We start from the raw sequence: 23,313 nt of genomic DNA on the forward strand, positions 1-23,313 counted from the left end.
TTAACTGGATATACAAACAACTTTATGTTGTAGCATATTAAGTAAAAGAATGGATGTGCATCAAACGGTTGATTTTTTTTTTTCAGCGTTAGCTTATGCACAAAATCTACAAAACATCAGCAAGTCCGATTCAAGATGCTTCCCACAGCCCTGTTCGTATATATAAAGGTGGAAAAAAAAGAACAAAGAAAAATAAAAATATATGCAGTTGTCTTCTCCTCTCTCACACCTGTGCTAAAGCTTCAGAATCCCCTTGTCTATGATCTGCATCAGATTTTTACGAACCAGAAAAGAAAGAAATGTAAGTTATCAGCCAAAAAATTTGTCCCCCAAAGTGAGCAGTTAAGTTTCTTACCTCAGTCAAACAGCTGAAAATTACCGCTGGCACTATTTCATTGTTGATTCATGTGTCGAATTTAAAAGAATACTCTCAGAGCTTCCACAATTTTCTCAGGCCTGTCCAAATCAGGTTAAATTTGGCATAAGAAAAAAGGAAAACAATAGCAAAAAATGAAAGAAAAAAAAAAAAAAAAGGAAAAGCTATGCATAGAAATCAGGTTAGCATGATTACCAGTCTTCCTGTGGCATATGGCCAGCACCTTCTATCAACTTCAATTTTACAGCATCAGGATTTCCTTTCTGAAACTCTTCTGCCACAGATTGAGGCAAATATTTGTCTGCTATTCCCCAAGCAAGAAGTATCGGTTTATCCCATCTGAAAGTACAGAATCCATTAATTTATAGTTCATGGAAAAGCAAGTCACAAAAGAATGGACGAGGTTATTATATTATAAAGAAATTCAACTAACATTGTTTAGACTCATGTGATGTGCAATCTAATAACATTTTACCTTTCAGATACGAAGCCTTCTGCAATTTGGCTTGTAATATCTCTGAAATTAATCTTTCTTGCAGCCTCAAGGAGAGCTGAAACAACAAAAGAAAAAAAAAATATGAAGAAATTAGTTTCATTTATGAATTATGCACAAACAGCTAATGAGTACAGAAGTGATTTTATTCCCTCCTTTTAGCATCACAAGTTCACAACCACTGTGATGAAAAATCGCTAGGCACTTGTGGTGATAAACAAATACAACAGCAAAAAACCACATGCATCTGATAAGTCAACAGAATATGCTTATTTTTCAGCTGTTGACTCGATGAAAAAGAAAATATATATCTCTGTAAATTTGAAAAAAGAATCAACTACAAACCGAATCCTGGTCCGCTACTCGCCAAATATGGTAATCGATACACATCAGCCTTTTCCAGTTTCAAGACATATCTGCGAAAGTATAAGTGCAGACAATAGATAAGAACTCCAGAACTTGCACAGCCAAATATCACCGATTCTTTAATATCTGAAGATGGGTCAGAGCATATCAGGATGCAAATGTGAAAAGTAAAAGGAATCCCCATCCTCTCATGGACGTGAACCCACATCAATACTAGATTAAAATTGAGATATGATTGACAAACATAAGTCCAAGAATGAAAAATGACAGAAATTGGTAAACTTATTCTTTATTGGTTGAATTAGTTATGGAACAATATTCAAGACACTTATGTACAATTGGAAACAGATGGCTATACTAAAAACCATAGGTCCAATTTGAAGTTTTAAGATATGAAAGTTACAATTTGGATACATACGGGCTACCTGCTTCAATAAAACGCTCAGCCATAATAGCATTCTGGGAGGTAAATTCTCCATAGAGAGGAATCCTGGAGAAGGATTAACTAAAATAAGTTGGTAGCAATGAAAACAAACGAAAGAGTGGATATACTATAAGTAAACCAAGAAACAAGCATCAAAACATGCCAGGCTTGCAGATAGCAAATCTAATCATGAAATTATAGAGCATCATCAGCATTTAACCAATGGAATAGAAAAATCACAGAACTTTAGCTTTTGAAATAGTCCAGGAACAGGAGATGAAACCGTCAACGGACTATTCAAAATTGCGATCTTTGATATCTTGCTCTGGTTCTTCAGTGCCCAAGTCAGTCCATATGAACCTACAAGAAATCCCTTTAGGGGAGAATATGAAAAGTGCACATTAGTTACATAATTTTGCTCCAACATTTCTAAATCATAAGTACTATGCTAATGCAGATTTAGTATGTCCTACAAATCTGTCAAGTGACTTGTATAGCTTCTATTCAGGAAAAAAAGAAAAAAAGAAAACTCATCCAAACCTGAACAACAAGAAAGAAAGGGGATTTAACGCCCAGCACATCAAGTAATCTATCGAATTCCTCATGGAACTCCTTTTCTGTGCAATAAAATTTTTTAAGTGTGCAACTTACTGCTCAAGAATAATGTTAATAATAGTATTATAATAGCATTAATTTTTAACACTAAATTAAAAAACCTGTATAATCAAAGCCATATCCTGGCTGTGGCTTGTCACTGAAACCAAATCCTATCCAGTCAGGTGCAAAGCAGTGGAAACCAGCATCCGACATCTATACAAGAAAAATTGGGGAAAAGCAACTTTCTTCATTGAAAGTAAGCAGCACTGATTTGTAGAGGAACGCTAAAGCAAGTGAAGTCACTCTTTGTACAAGATTATCAAAAGGCACTTTCCCTGGTTAGTCTACACTCCATACTATTAAGGCTAAGGAATCAAGGTTATTAAGACATAACAGAAGAAACATGCCTTCAGAAAATTGCTTTTGTACGAGGCTACAAGCATAACATGTCAAAAACTTAGTTTTCCATAAGAAATGCCTTAAACTTTTAGTCAGATCATAACACACTTAAAATTAAACCAATAAAAAAAAAAAAAAAAAAAAAAAGGAAACAGGTAAAACAAACCTGAGACATGACAACTCTGTAACTAAAAGATTGAGTAGGAGCTCCATGTAAGAAAACTACTGTTCCCCGTCGGCTATCAGGTGATCCTGCATCCAAAAAAAATTACTTCCTAGACTAAAAGAAAAAAAATAATATAAGACTAAAAGAAGTAGAAGGAATAGATTTTAATGCTGCTCCAGAGAAGTTTTACCAGTTTCTCTAACAAACCATGTAAACTTCCCAGACTTTTTATAAGAACCAAATTCTTTTCCCTTGTCTTCTATCCGCTAAGAAGCAAAAACAATTCACTATCTGGTAAAGCAAAAATCAAAATTTTTTAAGAATTTCAATATGAGTAAAGAAAAAACTTGCATAGAGCATTTGGCCAACATTGCCGTCCTCAGCAGGGGACTCAGGTAGCTGGATGGCACTGCGGCTTGAAGGATTATCTGTGACAAAACCAAAAGGATTAAAAGAAGGTGAATCATCTTTGTCTTCACTATTTAAGGCATTTGCTATTATTGTTTTTGCTCTTCTTTTGGTTGCCCAGATGTCTCTCTGCTTTTTGTAGTTTATTTTGGTCGTATAGGTGGGTAGAGAAGGTGGAAGAGGAGAGAGCAGAGCCAAAGCCATTTGGTCCTCAACTGCTTGCTTTCTGTTCTTCTGTGGAGGAAGATCGATTTTACTTAAAAAAACGTACACTTGTCAAGTTTCTGTGGTGGTATCTTTGGAAGGCCTTCTGTGTTTTATGGGGGTTTCGTGGTTCCACGCGCTTTCTCGTTGGATCAGGCAGATTCTATCGGACTCAGTAGGAATAACATCAAAAATATCATAAAATCCTTTCAACCTGGAATCTCACGAGGGTAAAAATGCAACGTCAACGTGAGCCATTTTTTTTCTCTTAAAGAACAGGTATCTTGAGAAGAATAATGATAATTGCAGCCCAGAGAGAAAGGCAGTATTTGCTTCCAGTTTCAAAGTACCAAGAATTTTCCAGTACCTAGTGAACTGCTCTAGCAAACACTTGGGTTCAATAAAGATTTCCCAACATAAGACAGAGTAGTCTATCACAGACAAATCCCATCAAAATCTTGAATCAGAAAATAGGTCCAACTGAGCTCATCAAACGATTACAATCACATGACAGCATAAAGTGAAGGTATGAATTCACAGTCCAACCCCAAATTGTAACAAGCAATTATTGTATTTAAGAACAGAGCAGAATTGACCACTCATCGGCCATTTGAACAACTAAAGAAAAACTTACATAAACCACTCAAAAGTTCCAAACAGAAAGTTCAGGAGGATTCAAGATTATTTATTTAAAGCCATTAAACATAGCTAGCAGGACCAAATTGGAACCACCATAACTAACGACCACAACAACTCAGAAACCACCACGAAGGCGCAGGACAAGGTGCAAGGTAGACTCCTTCTGGATATTGTAATCGGCAAGGGTCCTCCCATCCTCAAGCTGCTTCCCAGCAAAAATCAATCTCTGCTGATCAGGTGGGATGCCTTCCTTGTCTTGGATTTTAGCCTTAACATTATCAATAGTGTCAGAACTCTCAACCTCCAAGGTAATGGTCTTGCCAGTAAGGGTCTTCACAAAGATCTGCATGCCACCACGAAGACGTAGAACCAAGTGAAGGGTGGATTCTTTCTGGATGTTGTAGTCTGCAAGGGTGCGTCCATCTTCAAGCTGCTTTCCAGCAAAAATCAACCTCTGCTGATCTGGTGGGATGCCCTCCTTGTCCTGTATCTTGGCCTTCACATTGTCAATAGTATCAGAGCTTTCAACTTCCAACGTGATTGTCTTCCCTGTCAGAGTCTTCACAAATATCTGCATGCCACCGCGAAGACGAAGGACCAAATGGAGGGTGGACTCCTTCTGGATGTTGTAGTCAGCAAGGGTGCGGCCATCCTCCAGTTGCTTACCAGCAAAGATCAGCCTCTGCTGGTCTGGCGGGATCCCCTCTTTGTCCTGAATTTTTGCCTTGACATTATCAATGGTGTCTGAGCTTTCGACTTCCAATGTGATAGTCTTGCCAGTGAGGGTCTTCACGAAGATTTGCATGCCACCACGAAGACGAAGGACCAAGTGCAGGGTGGATTCCTTCTGGATGTTGTAGTCTGCAAGGGTGCGCCCATCTTCCAGCTGCTTGCCAGCAAAAATCAACCTCTGCTGGTCAGGTGGGATGCCCTCCTTGTCCTGGATCTTGGCCTTCACATTGTCTATTGTGTCAGAACTTTCAACTTCCAGGGTGATTGTCTTCCCTGTCAGAGTCTTCACAAATATCTGCATGCCACCACGAAGACGAAGTACCAAATGGAGGGTGGACTCCTTCTGGATGTTGTAGTCAGCAAGGGTGCGGCCATCCTCCAGTTGCTTACCAGCAAAGATCAGCCTCTGCTGGTCTGGTGGGATCCCCTCTTTGTCCTGAATCTTTGCCTTGACATTATCAATGGTGTCTGAGCTTTCAACTTCCAATGTGATAGTCTTGCCAGTGAGGGTCTTCACGAAGATTTGCATGCCACCACGAAGACGAAGGACCAAGTGCAGGGTGGATTCCTTCTGGATGTTGTAGTCTGCAAGGGTGCGCCCATCTTCCAGCTGCTTTCCAGCGAAGATCAACCTCTGCTGGTCTGGTGGGATTCCTTCTTTGTCCTGGATCTTGGCCTTGACATTGTCAATGGTGTCAGAGCTCTCAACCTCAAGGGTGATGGTCTTTCCAGTGAGAGTTTTCACAAAGATTTGCATGCCTCCACGAAGGCGAAGCACCAAGTGGAGAGTGGACTCCTTCTGAATATTGTAGTCAGCAAGAGTGCGCCCATCCTCAAGCTGCTTACCAGCGAAAATCAGCCTCTGCTGGTCAGGTGGGATCCCCTCTTTGTCCTGAATTTTTGCCTTAACATTGTCAATGGTGTCTGAGCTTTCCACCTCAAGGGTGATTGTCTTGCCAGTGAGGGTTTTGACGAAGATCTGCATCTGATTTGCAGAAAGAGAAATGAGTGATAATATGAAACTAACAATAACTTGGACGTACAAATCCGCAAGAACAGGGTTTTCAAATAAGCTTGCTATCAATAAAAAATTTACCAATAAATCCAGTTCTCGCATACCATAATAATTTTCAAAATATATCTAAAAGGTTAAGTAACATTAAAGGCCCAAACATTACCATAACAATCAACTAAACATTAGATTCTAACATAAAATTGTTCAGTTAAAAATAGCGTGTCCATTCAACAAAAGTGCATATACCCACAAATCCGGAAGACCAACTTGTGACGGTTCATGTAAAATCTAAACATACAACAGTTACTAAGTTCCTTCAGAAGAGAAAACATAATAGACCCACTAACATAATTTGCACAGAAAAATCAACTAAAACAATTGCCAGAAAACAAAAGAGCAAACCATTGAACTAGCTGAAAGTTTTCAAGCAAATTAACAAAGACAGGTTTTGCAAGGTCAATGCTACAAAATAAAACTGGAAAAAAGTCAAAGATATACCAATAACTAGCTTCCTCACACCATAATTTATTCTTCCAGTTTAATTCAATTTATTATCCCATCGATTCCAAAGAAAATAACCATGAATCCAAAATCTCAAAGATCAAAAGGATTACTTAGGGATAAAACAAATTAAGGTTTAATAAACAAAGATCTGCTGAAAATCACAAAGCATGAATACAGAATCACCTTCTAGGAAAACAAAATAAAAGAAAACATCAATTTCTATTCCCTAGTTTGCGATCTACCCTTTCCACATTCAATAGATCTTCAAAACACAAACACAAGATATGCCTACCAGACAGGCAGAGAAACAGATCTACCATATAGAAATCAAGAACTCTCAGATAATCAGATAATCCAACACTCAGGTATTATCAACCGCTGAATCGAAATAATAATAATAATAATAATAATAATACAAGTAAAAGAAAATCATGGAGAGATAAATCGGAAAAGGAAAAGAATAGAGAGAATTACCTTGAGAGTTGAGAGAGATTGATGAAGTTTTAGATCTGAAATTTCAATTGTTAGGTTACGATAGGAAATTGAAGGACGCCCTCTACGACCCTACTTATATAGCGGCCTATACTAATTGAAATGACGAAATTGTCCAATAACTTATTTTGAGAGGAAGAAGACTAGGGCGGCTTTTCTCATATGACCCACACGCCAAAAAGTGGTTCTTTTCGTGAGTTGTGCAAGTTGCTGTAAATAAACAATAAAACAAAGTTCAATAATAATAAATATATATATTTTTTATTTATTTATCTTATTTAATAGACTAGACTTTTATTTTAAACATTTTATTAAAAAATAAGAAAGTTAAATTTTGATAACTAATTTATTGGTAGTGACCGATTCATTGAATATGTAGTTTTTATTCAATGGACTGATGATTTATAAGGATGAAATTTAATCAGACCTTAATTAATTTCTAAAATTAAATTTTATATATTTATTTAATTTGATATATTAGAAAATTGGAAATGAAGGCCTACTATTTTTTGTTAAAGCAATTTTGCATCTTTTAGCGGTTGCCTCAAAGGCTATGATAAGATAAGGGAAATAAAATAAATGTAAAGAAATGAATAAAATATATCAATAAGAAAATGAAAGAAGAGTGAAATTTACACAATAAAATGTATAACATGTTGTTATTATTATAAGATGGGAAAATTATTATTTCGTCCCTGATGTTTTACATAATTATTTAAGTAGTCCTCGACATTTATACATATATTTATAACATCCCTGATATTTGCCATCGTCATATTAATTGGTCCTTCAGTCAAAAAAATACATTTTTTCAGTTAATTTTGAGAAGAAAAGACGAAATTATCCTTTGAAAAAATAATTATTTCGTCCCTGAGGTTTGCCATAATTATTAAGTAGTCCCCTACATTTATATAAATATTTATAACGTCCCTGCGATTTACTTTCGTCATATTAATTGGTCTTTCCATAAAAAATACACTTTTTCCATTATTTTTGAGTGAAAAATACGAAATTATCATTTATAAGTTTTCATTGACATTATTATTAATCTTTTTCCTCTAAAATACCTAAAACTCACATTTTCACCATCTTTCTCAACCCAACGCGGTCTTCATTGCCACCACCGTATCAATGAAACTATCATCTCTATAAACAGATCACCACCAAAACTAAAACCCAACATCCAAACTCAATCAAGCCATCATCACCCTTCATCCATTTATCTCTCTCTCTCATTGATTAGAGGATTTAGGTTAGTTTGGTTATTCTATTAAAAATTAACAGTAAAAAGTGTGTTATTTGAACGGAAGGACCAAGTAATATGACTTAAGTAATCTCAGGGACGTTATAAATATTTTCCCTTTTAGTTTTGTTGGTGATCTGGTTATGGAGATAATACTTGACAGAGACACGGTGGTGGCAATGAAAACTGCGTTGGGTCGAGGAAGATGGTGAAAATTTGAGTTTCAGGTATTTTAGAGGAAAAGGATTGACAATAATGTCAATGAAAACTTATAAAGGATAATTTCGTCTTTTCCGCTCAAAATTAATGGAAAAAGTGTATTTTTTTTATGAAATGAGCAATTAATATGACGGAAGTAAACCTCAGAGACGTTATAAATATTTGTATAAATGTAGAGGACTACTTAATAATTATGACAAACCCCAGGGACGAAATAATTATTTTTTTAAAGGATAATTTCGTCTTTTCTTCTCAAAATTAACAGAAAAAGTGTATTTTTTTTACGGAGACCAATTAATATGACGGTGGCAAACCTCAGGGATGTTATAAATATATGTATAAATGTTGAAGACTACTTAAATAATTATGTAAAACCTCATGGACGAAATAATAATTTTTCCTTATAAGATAAGATATTGTTATTATATTTTCATATTAGAATTCATACAATATGTAAATATTTATTTGTTATAGATGTTTTTTTAGGATTTCTTTGTTATAGCTATTGAATAAATCTCTAGTTGTTTGGCTATGAGATTATTCTCCATTAGTAATTGGAAAATTAAATTAATTGATAGTAAGATAAATAATTAAATATGATCAATAAATTCTTTTGATTATGTTTCGGGAGATATAATATAATCTCTATATTATTCATATTGATTTAAATTTATTAATGAAATTATAATATATTATATTAAAAAAATAAATTATTATTTTACCTATCATACGATATTTTTTTGTCTTTTTGATTAGTTTCCATCACCTCTCAGATCGGAACAGCAAACCGTTCAAACCAGTAACCCACTCCCTTACGACAGGCCCAACTGTCCCTCTTTGGATCTAACCGAATGAACCGAACCAACATGTTTTCTTCGCTTTGGAATCCAAAACCAACTAAAAGCTTAAGGCCTTTCTAGATTACGGGAGATTTTTTCTTTTCTTTTTTTTTTTTTAATACATAATTATTGAATATTACCTGATCACATCACCGTTATTCGGATTTGTCGAAGCGGCCGGCGAATTTCATGGCGGTACTCCTTTCAACCAAAGGCGGCTACCTCAAGCTCTAAAACGGGAGGAAATTGCTGGAGGATGGCGATGATTGAGGTTAGTATTATAGCTTGTTAGATTTTCTTTCCTTAACAATGTCAATAAATTTCACAATTACGTTTCCATTTTGATTAGGGATCTTTGTTCTTTTTCTGTTATACGGTTTTTGTTGTGTATTTATTTCCAAGTGTTCGGGAAAGTTGGTGACTCTAAGCTTGTAATTGTTATGGTTTGTTAGATGAACTGGGTTTTTAGTTTATTAAAGCAGTTTTAGTACCTGCGTTGATGCCTTATAGATGCAAATTCAGTCTTAAGTGAGGGTTTATGTAGGGAATTAAGTTAGTTAGTGCAGCCATGGAAGGAGGGATTCTAGACTTTAGATATTGAGAATTAAATGACTGCAAAGGACTTTGAAGGTTGTTGCTCGCTACTCTTGCCAACACTGTTATATCTTTCATTTTGCATTTCAGATAGAAGAAGGGTCTCAGAACAGTGAACAACTGCTCGAGGAGGAAGGCGATGATCTTGAGTTTGATAGCAATAGTCTAGAGATCGAGGGAAATGACCTTGAAATTGAGGGCAACGACCTTGAGATTGACGGCAACGGCATTGAGATTGAGGGCAATGGTCTTGAGATTGAAGATAACAACCTTGAGATAGAAAGCCATGAGCTTGAAACTGGAGGCAATGATGTTGAAAGTAATTGTGACCAAGTTCTTCATATTGAAGATCATGGCCAAGATAACTACAGAGGCAATACACCGGCAGTGGATGGGCAAAATGGTGAATCTCAAGGAAATGAGTATCCCCCTCCTGTTGTGGGGATGGAGTTTGAATCGTATGATGATGCTTACAATTATTATAACTGTTATGCGAAGGAATTGGGATTTGCCATCAGGGTCAAATCATCATGGACAAAACGTAACAGCAAAGAGAAACGCGGTGCGGTTCTTTGCTGCAATTGTGAGGGTTTTAAGACAATGAAAGAAGCAAACAGCCGTAGGAAGGAAACAAGAACCGGTTGTCTAGCAATGATAAGGTTGAGATTAGTGGAATCTAATAGGTGGAGGGTGGATGAAGTCAAGCTTGAACACAACCACTCATTTGATCCTGAGAGAGCACAAAATTCTAAGTCACACAAGAAGATGGATGCTGGGTCTAAAAGAAAGGTAGAGCCGACTGTTGATGTGGAGGTACGGACTATCAAATTATATCGGACAGCTGCTGTAGATTCATTTGGTTATGGAAGCCCAAACTCTAATGAAGGAGAAAATAGCCACTATGTTGACAGGTCGAAGCGTTTGAAGCTTCAAAAAGGAGATGCGAAGATCATTTTTAATTATTTTTCTCAAGCTCAACTGATAAATCCAAACTTTTTCTACTTGATGGATCTCAGCGATGAGGGGTTCTTGAAAAATGTTTTCTGGATTGATTCAAGGTCGAGGGCTGCATATGCCTACTTTGGTGATGTTGTTATATTTGACACCACATGCTTGTCAAACAAATATGAAATTCCGCTATTCACATTTGTTGGAGTGAATCACCATGGGCAGCCTATTCCGCTTGGTTATGGTTTGTTGGCGGACGAAACATTTGAAACATATATTTGGCTATTCAGGGCATGGCTTACATGTGTCTTAGGGCGACCTCCTCAAACCGTCATTACTGACCATTGCAAGGTCATGCAAAGTGCAATTGCAGAGGTGTTTCCTAGGGCTCACCATCGTCTTTGTTTGTCACGTGTTGCACAAAGGATTTCTCAGAGTTTGGGAGAATTGCAGGATTATGAAACCTTTCAGATGGTGTTCAATACAACTGTCTACAACACTCTAAAGGTGGATGAATTTGAAATGGCTTGGGAAGGTATGATCCAGCAATTTGGAATCGCAAATCATGAGTGGCTTCGAAGTTTGTATGAAGATCGAGAACGGTGGGCTCCAGTTTATTCCAAAGACTCTTTTTATGCTGGAATGGGCACTTTCGAAAGAGGTGAGTCCATGATCCAGTTTTTTGATGGTTATGTGCACCATCAAACTTCTTTAAGAGAGTTTTTGGACATGTATGGATTAGTTTTACAGAAGAAACATCACAAGGAAGCTCTTGATGATGTTGAGTCGAGAGATTCAAGCTCCATGTTGAGAACAAGTAGCTATTACGAGTTACAGCTATCTAAAGTGTACACAAACGAAATATTTAGGAAATTCCAAGATGAGGTGGTGATGATGTCCTCCTGTTTTAGCATCACACAAGTTCATGCCAATGGTTCAGTAGTTACATATATGATCAAAGAACGAGAATGTGAGGAAAATCTCAGCAACAATCGAACTTTTGAGGTATTGTATGATAAATCAGGAGCAGAAGTCCGGTGCATATGTGGTTGTTTCAACTTCAAAGGTTACTTGTGCCGGCATGCCCTTTGCATTTTGCACTACAATGGGGTGGAAGAAATACCTTACCAGTATATTTTGGCACGATGGAGGAAGGATTTTAAGCGCCTATATGTACCGGATCTTGGATCCAACAGTGTTGATATCGGTAATCCAGTTCAGTGGTTTGATCATTTGTACAAACGAGCAATGCAAGTTGTTGAGGAAGGGATGATTTCTCAAGACCATTATATGGTTGCTTGGCAAGCATTTAAAGAATCTTTGAATAAGGTCCGTCTTGTAGCAGACAAGCATGTATTGATTGATCATTAATGAAATTTTGATTCTTTGTAAAATGGATGTTTTCCTTGCTTCTTTTTGTGCATCAGTATCTTATTTGCATACTGGAAAAAGAAAAATCAGTCTTATTAGCTTTTCGTCGTCCCATATTAAGGGCATATGCCTAGGAAGAAAAGAAAACAGAAAAGTAGTCTATAGGGCTTTTAATTCTAATCATTTTATTTCTTCTGTACTAAAATATAAGTTGTTTATTCTAATAATTCTAATAAATATAAGTGATTTATTAACAAAAATATAAAAATATATTGATCTGTATGTCATATTTATATAAAAAAATATAAGTCATTTAAGGTTTTTACGTAAAGATTGATAAAGGAAGCAACCAATTCTTCTAGATTATAACAAATTCAAGAGTAAATTGATTAAATTGTCCTTTATCTCAAAATTAATAATTGCTTGTACAATATTTATTATATTTAGTGTGAAGAAGGATAACATTGAAAAACCATCATTTATTACTTTTTATGAAATACACAACATGATTTATATTTTGGGACAAAATAATAAATAAAAAACGATGTATATTTTGAGACAAATGGATTACCTTGTACAGAGAAGTCTCAAAAAAAACTACTATTCAAATATCCTGGGAAAAATGAATTATTAATTTTTATCTTTGAAAATTCTTGCTACATGACGCAAAGTCTCACGAAGAATAACGCAAAGTCTCGAGAAGCATGATTTAGTGAAACGACATCGTTCATAGTTTTCCAGGAGGAACCATCCAACGGTCCTTGCTGATCTTACTTTGACGTAGCGAAATCAAGCCGTTAAATGCACAGCACTCTAGCAAAACTAACCGGACGCGACCATTTCCCTGGAAACTCTAACCTCACCCGTCGAGCTCTCTCGCTTTCTGCAACAAGCAGAAAAAAATAAAAAAAATAAAAAAGGCCTGTAAAAATCAAGGTCGCCACCGGAATCGTCCGAGTCGCCGGATCTTCGCCGCCGAATTCAAAGTTATCCACTGTGAGTGCTTTCAGCATCTCACGTACCCACCGTTGCTTTTCAATTCTAGTATTTCTTTTATTGTTTCAGTATTTGTTCCTCAGATTAAAGTTTCTGTTTGTTTCCTGTTTCTAGCAATCCTGAATTGGTTTCAACTTTAGATGCAATAAGTTCCATTCTCAAATTTTGAATATGGTAAATTTGTGGTTAAATTGTTATTTTATAACATAAATACAGGGCCATTTTGATGCTTAGAGAGCTCTATTCTATAGGAGGAGGACTAACAGTGATTATAATCAAGTGAAATGTTCTATTTCCTTATTCCTTTTCTTGTTTAGATTGGTTTTAGGGTTGTAGCTTTCCTTTGCTAGTCTCACTATACTTACTTTTTTTAAAATAAGAAATTAGAACATAAATATGATACAAATTGTTAATGAATCTTTATAGTGAGATTTTATTGGAGAGACAGTAAAATTGCCTAAAAGCGTCATTCTTACAAAGTGTGTGAAATGCTGCTTGTTGAAGTCATTTGTGAATCATCTAGTGTAAGTAGTTGCTGGAGGAGGTGAATCAGATTGCACCAATGAGGCAATAGTCAAGGAAACTAATTTGCAATCAAATAGTATTTTATTGGTTATAGAATCAAGCAAAGTAAGATTTATTTAAGTGAGTGGAACTTCAATGTGTTTCAAGCTTTGTACTGCGTTCAAGTTTGGTGGAATCGGCTATTAGCAATCTGGAAAGCATCTGAAAATGCATGAAACTGTAGATACATCAGTAGCTGTTGGTTTTTTTTGTGGATCAGTTAGTAATGGTTTACTTATTCAACTTTTTAAAATTAGATCATTAAGATGTTCTTGAACTGACATGTATTTCGTCATTTTCTTTCCTCTCTCCAGGTTGATCATTTCTAAGTTGAATGGAAATAAGTTTTGTTCTCTAGCTATAAGATCCCCAATTCTGGAAAATTTTGGGAGATTCTTCAAGATTTAGACTTTCAGGACCCTCAGGATTGGGAGGTCAGAGACAGGTACTTATATGCTGTTCATAAAGAATGCATGAATTCTTCATTTCTTTCTAGAGCATCATACAATTGACCTTTTCGTTTCTATCCATATAGTTAGATAATCAAGAGTGGTTTAGAACTTCAAGTAAAAAATTGTGGAAGTTGGGTGATAGTAGTGGATAATGATAATCAAAATAGTCATCAAATTGGAATACATGTTTCTATGATAGTCTTATTTAGAACTCTTAAATTTTTCTATGGGAAGTGGTGGTTAGGTGCTGGTTAATTTATTGATAATAGACCCTCAACAGGATGGCCATTAGTCTTACTGCCAGCGGTGGAGATTTGTTTCATACTTAAATGTTTCATCTCTTTATTTTTGTTGTTGTATAGCATACTTCTGATATAAGTGAGTGATTTTGTTTTACAGATGGCAGAAGCCCCTTGCAGCATTGATCAACTACCTGATGGTGAGTTGATCAAGAGTCAGAAAGAAAAGGATGGTGAGATAACTGAGTTACATGGGGAAAATGGCGTGCATGAAGAGAAAAAAGAATTTGTTCCACCTGCTGTTGGCATGGAGTTTGAGTCTTATGATGATGCTTATAATTATTACAATTGCTATGCTAAGGAAGTGGGATTTCGTGTTAGAGTTAAGAATTCATGGTTCAAGCGAAACAGTAGAGAGAAGTATGGCGCAGTCCTTTGTTGCAGTAGCCAGGGTTTCAAACGAATTAAAGATGTGAATCGTTTGAGAAAGGAAACAAGAACAGGTTGTCCGGCAATGATAAGGATGAGGCTGGTGGACTCCAAGAGGTGGAGGGTGTTAGAGGTTATGCTCGAACACAATCACCTATTAGGTACTAAGATATATAAATCTGTTAAGAAGATGGGAACTGGAAACAAAAGGAAGTCACAGTCAAGTTCAGATGCAGAAGTACGAACAATCAAGTTGTACCGGGCGCTCGTAATAGATGCAGGGGGTAATGGGAACTCAAGTTCAAATGCAAGAGAAGTTGGGAGCTTTTCTGAAGTTCCCCATCAACTGAATCTTAAAAGGGGTGATGCACAAGCTATTTATAACTACCTTTGTCGTATGCAGTTGACTAATCCAAACTTCTTTTATTTGATGGATCTCAATGATGAAGGGCACCTGCGAAATGTGTTCTGGGTTGATGCTAGGTCAAGGGCTGCACGTGGTTACTTTAGTGATGTCATTTATATCGACAACACTTACTTGTCAAGCAAATATGAGATACCACTTGTGGCATTTGTTGGAGTAAATCACCATGGCCAGTCTGTTTTATTGGGTTGCGGCCTGCTTGCAGGTGAGACAACAGAGTCTTATATTTGGTTATTCAAAACATGGCTTACATGTCTCTCAGCATGCACTCCCCAAACAATTATTACGGACAGGTGTAAAGTTCTGCAGAATGCAATTGCAGAGATATTTCCAAGATCTCACCATCGTTTTGGTTTGTCACATATCATGAGAAGGGTTCCAGAAAAATTGGGAGGATTGCGTAACTATGATGCAATCAGAAAGGCTTTGATTAAAACAGTTTATGAAACTTTGAAAGTAATTGAATTTGAAGCAGCATGGGGATTTATGATCCAGCGATTTGGAGTTGTTGATCATGAATGGCTTCGATCACTATATGAAGATCGAGTTTGGTGGGCCCCAGTTTATTTAAAGGACACAATCTTTGCTGGATTGTCTTCTGCCCAGCCTGGTGAGGCATTGAATCCATTTTTTGATAAATATGTGCATAAACAAACTCCTTTGAAAGAATTTCTGGATAAATATGAATTAGCTCTCCAAAAAAAGCACAAGGAAGAAACTCTTGCAGATATCGAGTCTAGAAGCTCCGGCCCACCATTGAAAACCAGATGTTCTTTTGAGTTGCAGCTGTCAAAAGTGTACACTAGGGAAATATTTAAGAAGTTCCAATTTGAGGTGGAAGAAATGTATTCTTGTTTTAGCACTACACAGATACATGTTGATGGACCAATTATAATATTTTTGGTCAAGGAACGTGTAATGGGCGAAGGAAATCGAAGGGAAATTAGAGATTATGAAGTCCTGTATAACAGAAGTGCAGGAGAGGTTCGATGCATTTGCAGCTGCTTCAACTTCTATGGATATTTATGTCGTCATGCTTTGTGTGTGCTTAACTTTAATGGAGTAGAAGAAGTCCCTTCAAAATATATTTTGTCGCGGTGGAAAAAGGATTACAAGCGCTTGTACATTCCAGATCACAGCTCCAATAGAGTCAATGTTACTGATCGTGTTCAATGGTTTAATCAGTTGTACAGAAGTGCTTTGCAAGTTGTAGAGGAAGGAGTGATTTCTTTAGATCACTATAGTGTTGCATTGCAAGCATTTGAAGAATCATTGAACAGGGTTCATGAGGTAGAAGAAAAGCAAGAATAGTTTTACAATGTAAAGGGTGCTAGGTTTATTGTAAATATACTAGCAGTCTTGTGCTTTTAAATGTCAAAAATTGGAATTTAGGGGTGTTAGGAAAGAAAATTTCTAGATTACAATTTCTAGATTATTTTTATCCATATAAATATTGAATTGGATCTATATAGTTTTTTCATTTTTATATGAGTTTCCTTTAATATATCAAATGCCTAAAGAAAAGGATTGATTTTCCTTTTTATTTATTTCATATTGTTGTCCATTTTTTAAAGAAGTGGATAACTTATTTTTCCATTTTTGTTGTTCCAAGATTAGTGTCTTTAATAATAATGCAATTACCAATTGGAAAAATTACCTAAATCAGTCCAATAACAATGAAAAAACCTGCGTAACACTTTTTAAAGAATTTTTAATTGTTATTTGGTTTATAAGTGTAGTCATGGATCTAGTATAAATGAGTTAGTTTTTTCCGATAACAATATATATTAATAAAATATCAGCTTTTTCTGTTTTTTTGAAGGTAATCATCTTTTTCTTTAAAAAATGAAATAAACTAGTATATACAAACAATTTTATAAATATGCTCCTCTCGGCCAACTTTGAAATTATCCTTAAAATAGCATATGCTAGTGTAAAATGAAATGAAATTTAGAAAATCATCATTTGAATTTTAGAAACATTCAATTTGTTGGCTCGAACCTAAATTCATATAAAGTTGCTGTTGCCGGCACATGATTCTTAATGCACCAGAAAAATGTGATAGTAGAAGGGGTCAATATAGGAAATATAAAGACTTATTGGGTTTTATTACAAAAAAAGCAAAGAAAAAGAGAAGGAAAGAAAATGCTCCCTGTATTCATGTTTCCCTCAAGGAAGCTCCGATTAACTCCGGCTGTCTTCCAGTGAGATTGGCGTTCTCTTGAATCAACTGAATCAACAGTCTTGAATTTCCAATATCAATAATTTTTTAGGTAAGTCACTCATTTTATTTTTCCAAGAAGTCTTTAAATTTTTACCTTTCTCACTAACACTTTTTTTTTTCCACAATGATTTCTTCTTCTTCTTCTTCTTCTTCTTCTTTTCAATTATATGTCATGCTTAACAATATGCTGATAATCTGAATTTGGATTTTTGGTTTAATTTGCAAAGGTTCTGTGTTCAATTTGTTGTGTCTGTCTTATAAACCATGCTGGATAATACGGAGCAGATCAAACTTCCTTTCTACTTAGCTTAGCCAAATGTTATCCTTTTATGTCGCTGTAGTGCATCACCAAATATGTTATTTGACTGATTTATATAGGGTTTCTGTTGATTCAAGGCTTTCAAATGCAGGATTGAAACTTACTGTTACTTGTGATATTTGATAATTTGGAGTGCTTTAATAATATGTTTGGTTAGTGAACAGCAATACACCTTTATTGGACCTTCGGATAGTATAGCAGAGGGTACTTCATTTCCTTCCGAAAAGGTTGTGTCTTGTGGGTTCCTTTGTGCACACAGGCAGCCGTTGTTATCTTTGATCAGAAGTGGGAAATTGTGATATATCTAATATTAAAGGTAGATTTAGCAGGGATTTTTCTATAAATATTATTTGGATGCTTTTTACCTTTCCTATTTTTTGGTATTTTGTTCAAGTGGCATTACTGATAAATTTCCTTGCCAATATTATGTTCCAATTTTCTGGAAGCTTATTGTTTGTCACATCATTCCAGGTGTTTTGCAGATGGATGAAGTGTCCCTCAACACTGAGCCAGTAGGTGAGGATGATGCAGATGAATTTGAGATTGAAGGAGATTGTGCAATGGCAGAATATGTTGGTCAAACTGGTGTAATCCAGGGGGAAAATCCTCTGCCTCCTTCTGTTGGAATGGAATTCGAGTCCTACGAGGATGTATATTACTTCTACAATTGCTATGCCAAGGAACAGGGATTTGGGGTTAGAGTAAGCAATACATGGTATAGAAAGAGTAAAGAAAGATACAGAGGAAAGCTTAGCTGTAGTAGTGCAGGTTTCAAAAAGAAAAGTGAAGCGAACCGGCCAAGACCTGAAACAAGAACTGGGTGTCCAGCAATGGTCAAATTTAGGTTGATGGAAAACAAAAGGTGGAGAATTATTGAAGTTGAGCTGGAGCACAATCACTTAATTAGCCCAGCAAGTGGAAAGTTCTACAAATCACATAAGCTAATAGGTGCTGGAACTAAAAGGACATTGCAATTAGATGCTTCTGACGAAGTGCAGAAAATTAGGCTGTATCGCACTGTGATTGTAGATGCTGAGGGCAATGAAGGTGTAGATGATGATGAAGGACAGTGTGGAAATCCTCCCCACTCCAGTCAGTTGAAGCTTAAAGAGGGAGATGCCCTGGCGATTCAGAATTTTTTTTGCCGCCTGCAGTTGACGGACCCCAACTTCTTTTATGTGGTGGATCTTAATGAAAAAGGATGTATGAGGAATTTGTTCTGGGCTGATGCAAAGTCTAGGGTTTCATATGGCTATTTTGGTGATGTCATTGTAATTGACATTACATGCTTGAAAGATGAACTTGAAGTACCATTGGTTTCATTTATTGGAGTAAATCACCATGCGCAGTCCATACTATTGGGTTGTGGTTTACTTGCTGGTGAAACTACTGAATCATATATTTGGTTGTTGAGAGCATGGCTTACATGTATGTTAGGACGTCCTCCACAAACTGTCATCACTGACCAGTGCATAAATTTGCAAACTGCAGTTGCTGATGTTTTCCCAAGGGCTTCCCATTGCCTTCATTTGTCTCGTATCATGCAAGGTATTCCGAAGATTCTTGGAGATTTATTTGAATTTGAAGCAATTAAAGAAGCATTGAATAAAACAGTTTATGACTTCCTAAGGCCCGAGGAATTTGAAGCAGCTTGGGAGCAGATGATCCAACATCATGGAATCAGGGACCATAAATGGATTCAAACTTTATATGAAGATAGGAAAAGGTGGGCTCCAGCTTATGTGAAAGAAACATTTTTGGCAGGCTTATTTCCAGTCCGGCAAAATGAGATTGTGCCTTCAATTTTTGAAGGGTATCTGGATAAACATACTTCTATTAAAGAATTTTTGAACAAATATGATCAAGCTTTACAGATGAATCATCAACTTGAAGCCTTGGCAGATATGGATTCAAGGAATTCAAGCTTTATTTTAAAATCTAGATGTTATTTTGAGCTGCAACTCTCGAAATTGTACACAAATGAAATACTAAAGAGGTTCGAAAAGGAGGTGGAGGGCATGTATGCTTGTTTCAGCACAAGACAGGTAAGTGTTGATGGACCATTAATAACATATATAGTCAAAGAACAAGTTGAGATTGAGGGCAACTGTCAAGAGACAAGCGACTTTGAGGTAATGTACAATGCATCAGAAATGGACATCCTTTGTGTTTGTGGTTTGTTCAACTTCAGAGGATATTTATGCAGGCACGCTCTAAGTATCCTCAACCAAAATGGTTTGGAGGAGATCCCACCGCAATACATTCTTACACGATGGAGAAAAGACGTGAAGCGATCATATGTTCTTGATCACAGATTTGGTGGTGGTATTGATACTAATAACCCAGTTCACAGGTATGACCATTTGTATAAATGCATTGTGCGGGTTGTAGAGGAAGGAAAGAAATCACAAGATCACTACAAAATTACAGTGCAAGCTTTGGGTGAGATATTGAACAAGTTTCATCTTTCAGAAAACTAGCCATGTATTAGCTAGGGAAGCTTAATTTTGTGGAACTAGAAGTTAGAGAAATATATGTTGTTGGTTTTATATGTTCACGTAAATTACTAATTGTATTGTTTTGCTTCTTTAAGAAAACATGTACAGTGGATACCAATTTGAAATCTTTGGTCCATTGGTAAATGAATTTTCTAATTGATCCCTAGTTTTCGATTCTGGATCCGCCACTATATATGGACGAATTTATGCAGTGGACGAACTTTTAAGCCTTATATTTTGATAGTTGAATTCAAGAGTTCTAACTATGCACATTTTCTACAGGGCAAATCCATTTTTAATGAAAAAAAGAATAATTTTGGGGTCAAAATTTAGGGAAAAAAAATGAAAAAATGGAAATGGTGTTATCGGGAAAAGAAAACGCGGTAACGGTAAAGAAGGAAAATTTCTCCACGGTGAAAGAAGTTAAGTTACAAGTTTAGCCTTCCCGTCTCGTCCCGTTTCCTGGTAATAAACCCTCTTTGCTCTTTGCAATTTCCCTCCATTTCGCGCATTCAACAGCTCTGTGGCGCCATCTTCAAAAGCCCGATCCGGGTAAGCTTATAATCGTTCATTTCTAATTTTTTGTTTGGTTCCCGAGAAAAAATGGGAAAAAACAACTTCATTTGTCGAATCAGACGAATACGGCTGGTGAATACTAAAATTGTTAATTGCTGTTTGGTAACATTTGATTTACTTTGAATTTCGTAAATTTTTTGTAAAACTGGTATACAAACCCCTAGTATTTACTGTTTAGATTGATTGTTGTAGTATTCGTTATGGTAGAGATTGAAATTGTATCATGAAGCATAACCTCTCATAATTTGAAGGGAAAAAAAAAAAAGAAAAAAAAAAAAAAAAGGAATCGGGTGATAATTAAGATATTAACATTCCATAATAAATAGGTCAGATTTGTTAATATGCAGAGTGGAGTCTACCATGTTGTAGTGCAGCACTAGGCACTTGTAAACCCCCTACCAACTATTAGATCTTTTCTTCTTCTTTTTTTTTTTTTTTTCTTTTACCCGAATATGGTGCTTTGGGTACTTAACTTTAGATTTTCATGCTAAAATTGCATTTTGGTCATACTTTTTCCTTTCTTTTATCTGGTTATTTCTTATCATACTAGTGAATGAGATTGGTGGTAGATTGTTGATAAGAATTAGGCTCTATGGATGAATCAGTTAAATTTTTGGCTCTAGATTGTGGCATCAAAACGTTGTAGTGGTGGCGGTCGTCTTTTTCTGGTTCAATTTCTACAGATATGGAACCTCTACATTCAATACTGGCTTGTGCAGGATATGCTAGTTTATATTTATTTCAACAAGTTCTAGTATCATAATCTTTTGTGACGTTTGGAACATTGATTATTACTTATTAGCTCTGGGATACGGCGGATCTAGGGAGAAAAAGTTTCAAATAATTGAAGTTAATCAAAAATTGTCGAAAAAAGATAAATGCAACTGCATATTTTTGAAATATTTTTACTTTCATGCCACTTTCTGCTTTTTATAATAGTAATAACCAGTTATCCGCCTTGCTCATGCTGCTAGTAATTGCAGCATGTATCTGTATTTGTGCAGAGGCAGTAGCTGCAGTACCTATTATTTTTGGCAGAAGTGATAACTCGGACTTGAAAGAGATGAAGTTCAAGGCTTTTCTTGCAGAGAATGGTGTTAGTCTGTTAGAAAGGAGGTTCCTACCTGCCATGGAAAAAATGGGAAAGGTATGTCATCTTTTCCTTACCAGGGATCATGCTATTTTCCTTCACAATCTTCTCAATGGGGACGGAGTTCAATCCATTGCTCAGTTCCGAAAAGAGGCTCTCTTTGATGATTATCGCATTTCCAGCCAGAATGAGGACCGCATTGCCTTTGCCATAGACATTTCTCTTCTATATCGTGCTGTTCGAAGCAGTGTCAGTATTTGCAGTGAATTTGGTAGTGGTGGACTAACTGCAAATCGCCTACAGATTAAATTGGTGAAGAAACTTCCTCCAAACTGTACACAGCCAATGCCTTTTCTTACCTTTGAAACTAAGGGTTATAAATCTGCAGTTATTCAGGACATACCAATATCAAAACCATTATCGAGAGCTCAAGTGCTGGAACTTCAAACTGCTCTTGATATGGCCCAAGATCTGCCACAGACTTTGGTTCAAGTTCCAGACTTGAATCAGTTGCAAAACTATGTGGACAGGATGAAGCATGTTGGTGATTTGCTAAACGTCTCTATAAGCAAGTATGGGGATCTTCATGTGCAAATTTCAACTACATTGATCACATTAGGTGCTGAATTTCGTAAACTGTTGGTTATTGGAGACAAAGCCCCAGCTCCACCTGAGGATCAAAACTTAAGCGCTCAGACTCGGTCACAGAGGGCAATTTCAAGGGGAGATGCCCAATCTGTGCAAGTGAGTGTAAGACACTTTTCCAAGAGTCTTCAATGTCATCTAGCCAAACCAGACACTGCTTTTTACGGGATCATTGCTGAGGGTGCTTGCTTGACTGTAATATTCCAGTTCTTTATTCCAGGAACACACCAAACAGATAAGTCAATCAGTCTACATTGTAGGCTTCCCGTGCTTGACCCAGGATCAAATTGAATGAACATTTGTTACCAATTCATGTATGCTGTATCTGAATTTGGAATGTGATGGCAAGTTCTGTTCACTTTGAATTGGGAGTTGGAATTTCAAATTTGCAAAAGATCTTAATTATGCAAAAATTGCATTCCATAAAACCTTTCTGGAACTTCTTGTAGTGGGAGTGATTTTGTTAAATCCTCTGTAGAGAAAGTAAATTTTAGAAGAGTTTATCATTAAGGTGAAAGTATATTGGGTGAACATGTCAACCTGAAATTCATATAAATGTTTAAGTATGTGATTTCAGCAACATGCTTTGCTCTTGGTTAACCATCTTAGTTCCCCCACCTTGGACTTGCGCTTAAATTATGGTTTGTATATTATTTCCATCTATTAATACTATCTTAGGGACTAGTAGACTAGATGACCTACCTTGAGCATGTTGATTTAGCTGTTGACATCTGGAGGTACAGTGGAGTTCCTCATAGGCATAGACCTTAGGCAAGCAAGCTGAATAATTTTTACATCCAGGTTATTTGGAGCAACAAGGAAGAGACT

General features: G+C 36.2%; 6 protein-coding genes across 12 annotated transcripts; 4 read left to right on the plus strand and 2 right to left on the minus strand.

Moving 5' to 3' along the window:
• Positions 1–56: 56 nt before the first annotated feature.
• LOC105634822 (alpha/beta-Hydrolases superfamily protein) lies at positions 57–3,843 on the minus strand. Of its 2 annotated transcripts, none has more exons than XM_012217744.3 (12): positions 3,191–3,843; positions 3,012–3,087; positions 2,822–2,907; positions 2,376–2,469; positions 2,200–2,276; positions 1,905–2,032; positions 1,654–1,725; positions 1,215–1,285; positions 852–927; positions 572–715; positions 356–456; positions 57–264 (listed from the first exon to the last, which is right to left on the minus strand). In XM_012217744.3, exons 1-11 carry the CDS (start codon positions 3,431–3,433, stop codon positions 417–419), a joined length of 1,107 nt encoding a protein of 368 aa, XP_012073134.1. In that variant the 5' UTR covers positions 3,434–3,843; the 3' UTR covers positions 57–264; positions 356–416. The 2 variants fall into 2 exon arrangements, with proteins under 2 accessions (XP_012073134.1, XP_012073133.1); XM_012217743.4 differs by having other exon boundaries at positions 3,173–3,682.
• Positions 3,844–3,985: 142 nt separating this feature from the next.
• LOC105634824 (polyubiquitin) lies at positions 3,986–6,952 on the minus strand. The gene is made up of 2 exons (XM_037636061.2): positions 6,798–6,952; positions 3,986–5,789 (listed from the first exon to the last, which is right to left on the minus strand). Exon 2 carries the CDS (start codon positions 5,787–5,789, stop codon positions 4,188–4,190), a length of 1,602 nt encoding a protein of 533 aa, XP_037491989.1. The 5' UTR covers positions 6,798–6,952; the 3' UTR covers positions 3,986–4,187.
• Positions 6,953–9,149: 2,197 nt separating this feature from the next.
• LOC105634825 (protein FAR1-RELATED SEQUENCE 8) lies at positions 9,150–12,052 on the plus strand. The gene is made up of 2 exons (XM_012217749.4): positions 9,150–9,387; positions 9,801–12,052. Exons 1-2 carry the CDS (start codon positions 9,373–9,375, stop codon positions 12,027–12,029), a joined length of 2,244 nt encoding a protein of 747 aa, XP_012073139.1. The 5' UTR covers positions 9,150–9,372; the 3' UTR covers positions 12,030–12,052.
• Positions 12,053–12,867: 815 nt separating this feature from the next.
• On the plus strand, positions 12,868–16,613 carry LOC105634826 (protein FAR1-RELATED SEQUENCE 6). Of its 2 annotated transcripts, XM_012217750.4 has the most exons (3): positions 12,868–13,025; positions 13,904–14,034; positions 14,441–16,613. In XM_012217750.4, the coding sequence occupies exon 3, from the start codon at positions 14,441–14,443 to the stop codon at positions 16,442–16,444; it is 2,004 nt and encodes a 667-aa protein (XP_012073140.3). In that variant the 5' UTR covers positions 12,868–13,025; positions 13,904–14,034; the 3' UTR covers positions 16,445–16,613. The 2 variants fall into 2 exon arrangements, with proteins under 2 accessions (XP_012073140.3, XP_089579898.1); XM_089723772.1 differs by lacking the exon at positions 13,904–14,034.
• Positions 16,614–17,190: 577 nt separating this feature from the next.
• LOC149499362 (protein FAR1-RELATED SEQUENCE 6-like) lies at positions 17,191–20,299 on the plus strand. Of its 3 annotated transcripts, none has more exons than XM_089723787.1 (3): positions 17,191–17,406; positions 18,148–19,808; positions 19,883–20,227. In XM_089723787.1, exons 2-3 carry the CDS (start codon positions 18,159–18,161, stop codon positions 19,982–19,984), a joined length of 1,752 nt encoding a protein of 583 aa, XP_089579913.1. In that variant the 5' UTR covers positions 17,191–17,406; positions 18,148–18,158; the 3' UTR covers positions 19,985–20,227. The 3 variants fall into 3 exon arrangements, with proteins under 3 accessions (XP_089579913.1, XP_089579908.1, XP_089579901.1); XM_089723782.1 differs by adding an exon at positions 17,834–17,992 and having other exon boundaries at positions 17,193–17,406; positions 18,148–20,299; XM_089723775.1 differs by having other exon boundaries at positions 17,194–17,406; positions 18,148–20,299.
• A 189-nt stretch (positions 20,300–20,488) lies between these two features.
• On the plus strand, positions 20,489–22,913 carry LOC105634828 (Hus1-like protein). Of its 3 annotated transcripts, none has more exons than XM_012217753.4 (2): positions 20,489–20,726; positions 21,725–22,913. In XM_012217753.4, the coding sequence occupies exon 2, from the start codon at positions 21,814–21,816 to the stop codon at positions 22,774–22,776; it is 963 nt and encodes a 320-aa protein (XP_012073143.1). In that variant the 5' UTR covers positions 20,489–20,726; positions 21,725–21,813; the 3' UTR covers positions 22,777–22,913. The 3 variants fall into 3 exon arrangements, with proteins under 3 accessions (XP_012073143.1, XP_020535221.1, XP_012073144.1); XM_020679562.3 differs by having other exon boundaries at positions 21,734–22,913; XM_012217754.4 differs by having other exon boundaries at positions 21,755–22,913.
• The last annotated feature ends 400 nt before the right edge of the window (positions 22,914–23,313 follow it).

The sequence above is a fragment of the Jatropha curcas genome, chromosome 1 (assembly GCF_041381405.1).
Source record: "Jatropha curcas cultivar XTBG-Jc1 chromosome 1, XTBG_Jcur_1.0, whole genome shotgun sequence".
Lineage (NCBI taxonomy): Eukaryota > Viridiplantae > Streptophyta > Magnoliopsida > Malpighiales > Euphorbiaceae > Jatropha > Jatropha curcas.